At 42.3% G+C, this 6,300-nt stretch overlaps 1 protein-coding gene across 1 annotated transcript in view; it reads right to left on the bottom strand.

Annotated features, from left to right (window-relative positions):
- Window positions 1-2,044: 2,044 nt before the first annotated feature.
- Window positions 2,045-6,300, bottom strand: part of LOC112072012 (usherin-like) — a 17,373-nt gene continuing 13,117 nt past the window's right edge. The window contains exon 6 of the mRNA XM_070439607.1: window positions 2,045-2,171. Within this exon, the coding sequence (XP_070295708.1) occupies window positions 2,045-2,171 (127 nt within the window). The remainder of the gene's footprint in view (window positions 2,172-6,300) is intronic.

The raw sequence follows: 6,300 nt of genomic DNA, 5'->3' as shown, positions 1-6,300 counted from the left end.
TTGGTGAGTTTGGGAACCCTGCTCTTGGTGATGTTTGGGGAAACCCTGCTCTAGGTGAGTTTGGGAAACCCTGCTCTGGTGAGTTTGGGAACCCTGCCTCAGGTGAGTTTGGGAAACCTGTTCTAGGTGAGTTTGGGAAACCCTGCTCTAGTGAGTTTGGGAACCTACGTTTGGATAGTTAGTCTGAGTTTGGGAAAACCCTGTTCTAGGTGAGTTTGGGAAACCTTGTTCTAGTGAGTTTGGGAAACCTGTTCTAGGTGAGTTTGGGAACCCTGTTTCTAGGTGAAGTTTGGGAACCCTGCTCTAGGTGAGTTTGGAAACCCGATACCTAGGTGAGTTTGGGAAACCTGCTCTAGGTGAGTTTGGGAAACCTGTTCTAGGTGAGTTTGGGAAACCCTATTCTAGGTGAGTTTGGAAACCCCTGCTCTAGGTGAGTTTGGGAAACCCTGCTCTAGGTGAGTTTGGGAAACCTGGTCTAGGTGGTTTGGCAAACCCTGCTCTAGGTGAGTTTGGGAAACCCTGCTCTAGGTGATTGGGAAACCCTGCTCGTGGTTATTGGGAGGGGGGGGGGGGGGGGGGTTGCTGGTCAGAGCTAATAGGGTTGGTGTGGTATTAGAATCACTGGGACCTTCTATTGATCTGGGACCTGCTATTTCACAATACACTCCAACACATTTCACAACACCACCCCTCCACAGCACGCACACACACCCTCTTCTCACCTCCATCTTCAGTAGTACAGTTGACCTCGGTATTAGAAGTGTTGTAAGCCCCATTGGACACCTGCAGGGAAACCCTGTAGCGCGTGTTGGGATGCAGGTCACCTATCACCGTGGAATCGACCCCAGGAAGGAAGGTCAGAGTTTGTCTGAGGTGAGAGGATTCGACCCTGAGGGTGTAGAGTTCCACCTCACCCTGGAGATCCTGTAGAGCTGAGGGGTGGAGAGAGACAGTTGACAGAAAACTCATTGTCATAATCAACATTTGGCGTCTGGTAGCCTAGCATTTAAGAGCGTTGGGCCAGTAACCGTAAGGTTGCTGGTACGAATCCCTGTAAGGCACTTAATCCTAATTGCTCCTGTAAATCGCTCTGGATAAGAGCGTCTGCTAAATTACTAAAATATAAAATGTAACATGACAATATTGAAAAGGTTCCTAGAACAGCATAGTAGTCTCGTCCTACCCTACTGAATAAGGTCCTGCTTTTGTGAATAACAGTTCTAGTTCAGACTGTCATGACAGTATTATATATGGCACTAAAATATAGCTTCTTACAGGGTTCTGTCCAGCTGATGTGTATGGATGTATGGTCGATGGTCTGGACAGACAGAGAGGGCGGGTGGAGGGGTACTCCTGCCAGGGTAATACCCGTAGCCAGCTGTCCTGTAGAGTAGCCCACGTCATTATAGACCAGTAACTGGTACTGGTACCATGTGAACCTACATCGTCAAAATGAACCAAGCAAAGGTTAGACAACACACACTTGCATTCAGGCACATACAAAGACACGCACACATGCAGTCACACATACATACTGTACCAAAATACATCCTGTTTCAAAAGTGGTGCAATATCTAYGCTAATACAAAACAATAACTAGCAACAAGGGCTAACACGAATTTCAACGGCAATCGATTATATTTCCACTATGAACAATCTAGGCCAGCACAGCAGCGAAAGTCCAGAAAACTGCTTAAACTGCTTATGTATCTAAAAGTGTCTAACTTGAAGCTAGAGTAAACGTCAGTAGTGGAGAGAGAAGCCTTTTAGCAAGCACAGGGACAAAATCAGCTGCTGCCGAGTGCCAGCCAGAGATTAGCACGAAATAATTAAATTATTTGAATATTTGCTTAATGTATCTTTGAGCGGCATTAAAAGATGGCATCGGAGCGCGAAACAGCTCTGTACACAGTGGCGGCGGTTTGCTCTAAAGCTAATTTTGGTAATCTCACCTGCTAAGGCCTTTATCTTGGTGAAACAATTTGTCTCCGGCGTAAACATTGAACCAGCGATGGAGATCTGCCGGNAGCTAATTTTGGTAATCTCACCTGCTAAGGCCTTTATCTTGGTGAAACAATTTGTCTCCGGCGTAAACATTGAACCAGCGATGGAGATCTGCCGGGGGCTGCGTGGCCAGCGGCTGGCGGCTTTTACGTCTGAGCAGCTCGTATCTGAGGACCACACCAAACACACGGATAATCACACACACATACACACACAAACACAGTCTATTTCCCTCTATCCCTCTATTCTCTTTCTCTCTCTGTCTTTCTCTTTCCACCCCTCTCTGTCTCTTTCTCTGTAACTCTATCCCTCTATTCTTTTTCTCTCTCTGTCTCTCTTTCCACCCCTCTCTGTCTCTTTCTCTGTAACTCTATCCCTCTATTCTATTTCTCTGTCTCTCTCTTTCCACCCCTCTCTGTCTCTTTCTCTGTAACTCTATCCCTCTATCACTCTTTCTTTCTTCTGCAGTCTCTCTCTCTCCCTCTCTATTCTCTAATTCCTGTGGTGTTAGTGTTATTCACTCTCACAGTGATGTTAATGTGACCAGCAATCAGAAGGGCAGGCCTTAATTCCAGCTTTCATAAACCAACTTAAACAAACACACTGATCTGAGCTGTGGAGGGGAAAGTACTCATGAATTGTAATGGTTTACCATGAAAACAGACTGTTATTTAGCTCCTAATCGTGACGAGAACAGAGTAGGAACTAAAGTGGTAAACACTCACACACACAGATAACGAGCTAGATAATTAACACTCATGTTAACGCAAGTCTCTGTCTGGTTCAGTGAAGAGTGTGTGAGACTATTCAGAGTAATACGTATATGGATGTTGGATGCTAGTGCTACGTAGATGCTGGATACTAGTGCTACGTAGATGTTGGATGCTAGTGCTACGTAGATGTTGGATACTAGTGCTACGTAGATGTTGGATATACTAAGTGCTACACGTAGATGTTGGATATAGTGGCTAGTAGATGCTGATGCAGTGCGTGTAGAATGTTGGATGCTAGTGCTACGTAGAATGTTGGATACTACGTGCTACCAGTACGAATTTGGATGCTATTTTAGTGCTAACGTAGAAGTGTTGGATACTAGTGCTACGTAATGTTGGATACTAGTGCTACGTAGATGTTAGGATGCTAGTGCTACGTAGATGTTGGATACTAGTGCTGTGTAAGATGTTGGATGCTCAGTGCTACGTAGATGTTGGATACTAGTGCTGTGTAGATGTTGGATACTAGTGGCTACGTAGATGTTGGAATACTAGTGCTACGTAAGATGTTGGATGCTAAGTGCTACGTAGATGTCTGGATACTAGTGCTGTGTAGAAGAAAAGATTAGAAGAAAATTTTTAGAAAAGTAATAAAATATAAAAAAAAAAGAAAATTTCTAAAAAAAAGAAAAGAAAAAAAAGGATTTAATGAAAAAAAATTTTGAGAAAAAGAAAAAAAAAAAGAAGAATATTTAAGAAGATTATTTGAAAAAAAAAGAAAGAAAAAAGAAGAAAAAAGAAAAAAAAATAAGAAAAATAATTGAAATAAAATTATAAAGAATATTTAAGAAAAGAAAAAAATAAGTAAGAAGAAAAGAAAAAAAAATAAAAAAATTAAAAAGAGGAGAAAAAATAGAGAAAAGACAGAAAAAAAAATAGAAAAAAAGAAGAGGAAAAGAAAGAACAAAATTTATTTTTGAAAAAGAAAAGAAACGAAAAAGAATGAAATAATATTGAATGTTTGGATGCTAGTGCTACGTAGATGTTGGATACTAGTGCTGTTAGAATGTTGGATACTAGTGCTAGTAGATGTTGGATACTAGTGCTACGTAGAAAGTTGTGATAGCTAGTGCTACGTAGATGTTGGATGTAGTGCTATGTAGATGTTGGATGCTAGTGCTGCGTAGATGTTGGATACTAGTGCTCGTAGATGTTGGATGCTAGTGCTACGTAGATGTTGGATCTAGTGCTTACGTAGATGTTGGATGCTAGTGCTACGTAGATGTTGGATACTAGTGCTATGTAGATGTTGGATGCTAGTGCTGCGTAAGATGTTGGATACTAGTGCTCGTAGATGTTGGATGCTAGTGCTACGTAGATGTTGGATACTAGTGCTACGTAGATGTTGGATGCTAGTGCTACGTAGATGTTGGATACTAGTGCTACGTAGATGTTGGATGCTAGTGCTGCGTAGATGTTGGATACTAGTGCTACGTAGATGTTGGATGCTAGTGCTGTGTAGATGTTGGATGCTAGTGCTACGTAGATGTTGGATACTAGTGCTGTGTAGATGTTGGATACTAGTGCTACGTAGATGTTGGATACTAGTGCTAGTGATGTTGGATACTAGTGCTAGTAGATGTTGGATGTTAGTGCTTGTAGATGTTGGATACTAGTGTCGGTAGATGTTGGATGTTAGTGCTACGTAGATGTTGGATACTAGTGCTACGTAGATGTTGGATGTAGGTGCTACGTAGATGTTGGATACTAGTGCTGTGTAGATGTTGGATACTAGTGCTACGTAGATGTTGGATACTAGTGCTACGTAGATGTTGGATACTAGTGCTACGTAGATGTTGGATACTAGTGCTGTGTAGATGTTGGATGCTAGTGCTACGTAGATGTTGGATGCTAGTGCTCGTAGATGTTGGATACTAGTGCTGTGTAGATGTTGGATACTAGTGCTACGTAGATGTTGGATACTAGTGCTACGTAGATGTTGGATACTAGTGCTACGTAGATGTTGGATACTAGTGCTACGTAGATGTTGGATGCTAGTGCTACGTAGATGTTGGATACTAGTGCTACTAGATGTTGGATACTAGTGCTACGTAGATGTTGGATCTAGTGCTACGTAGATGTTGGATACTAGTGCTACGTAGATGTTGGATCTAGTGCTGTGTAGATGTTGGATACTAGTGCTACGTAGATGTTGGATACTAGTGCTACGTAGATGTTGGATACTAGTGCTACGTAGATGTTGGATACTAGTGCTACGTAGATGTTGGATACTAGTGCTACGTAGATGTTGGATGCTAGTGTACGTAGATGTTGGATCTAGTGCTACGTAGATGTTGGAACTAGTGCTACGTAGATGTTGGATACTAGTGCTACGTAGATGTTGGATACTAGTGCTACGTAGATGTTGGATGCTAGTGCTACGTAGATGTTGGATACTAGTGCTGTGTAGATGTTGGATACTAGTGCTACGTAGATGTTGGATACTAGTGCTACGTAGATGTTGGATGTAGTGCTACGTAGATGTTGGATTAGTGCTACGTAATGTTGGATACTAGTGCTACGTAGAGTTGATGCTAGTGCTACGTAGATGTTGGATACTAGTGCTGTGATGTGTTGGATACTAGTGCTACGTAGATGTTGGATACTAGTGCTGTGTAGATGTTGGATCTAGTGCTATTAGATGTTGGATACTAGTGCTACGTAGATGTTGGATACTAGTGCTACGTAGATTTTGGATGCTAGTGCTACGTAGATGTTGGATACTAGTGCTAACGTAGATGTTGGATGCTAGTGCTATCGTAGATGTTGGATACTAGTGCTACGTAGATTTTGGATACTAGTGCTGTGTAGATGTTGGATCTAGTGCTACGTAGATGTTGGATACTAGTGCTGTTAGATGTTGGTACTAGTGCTACGTAGATGTGGATCTAGGCTAGTAGATGTTGGAATGCTAGTGCTACGTAGATGTTGGATGCTAGTGCTGTGTAGATGTTGGATGCTAGTGCTACTAGATGTTGGATACTAGTGCTGTGTAGATGTTGGATACTAGTGCTGTGTAGATGTTGGATGTAGTGGGTACGTAGATGTTGGATGCTAGTGCTACGTAGATGTTGGATGCTAGTGCTACGTAGATGTTGGATGCTAGTGCTACGTAGATGTTGGATGCTAGTGCTACGTAGATGTTGGATGCTAGTGCTACGTAGATGTTGGATGTACTAGTGCTCGTAGATGTTGGATGCTAGTTGCTACGTAGATGTTGGATATAGTGCTGTGTAGAATGTTGGTACTAGTGCTGTGTAGATGTTGGATACTAGTGCTACGTAGATGTTGGATACTAGTGCTGTGTAGATGTTGGATATAGTGCTACGTAAAGATGTTGGATACTAGTGCTACGTAGATGTTGGATACTAGTGCTGTGTAGATGTTGGATACTAGTGCTGTGTAGATGTTGGATCTAGTGCTACGTAGATGTTGGATACTAGTGCTACGTAGATGTTGGATGCTAGTGCTACGTAGATGTTGGATGCTAGTGCTACGTGAATGTCTGGAATCGCTAACGTGC

Source organism: Salvelinus sp. IW2-2015, unplaced genomic scaffold (genome assembly GCF_002910315.2).
Source record: "Salvelinus sp. IW2-2015 unplaced genomic scaffold, ASM291031v2 Un_scaffold1800, whole genome shotgun sequence".
Lineage (NCBI taxonomy): Eukaryota > Metazoa > Chordata > Actinopteri > Salmoniformes > Salmonidae > Salvelinus > Salvelinus sp. IW2-2015.
Note: the sequence above shows the minus strand (reverse complement) of the source record. Positions and strands in the feature narration are given on the sequence as shown.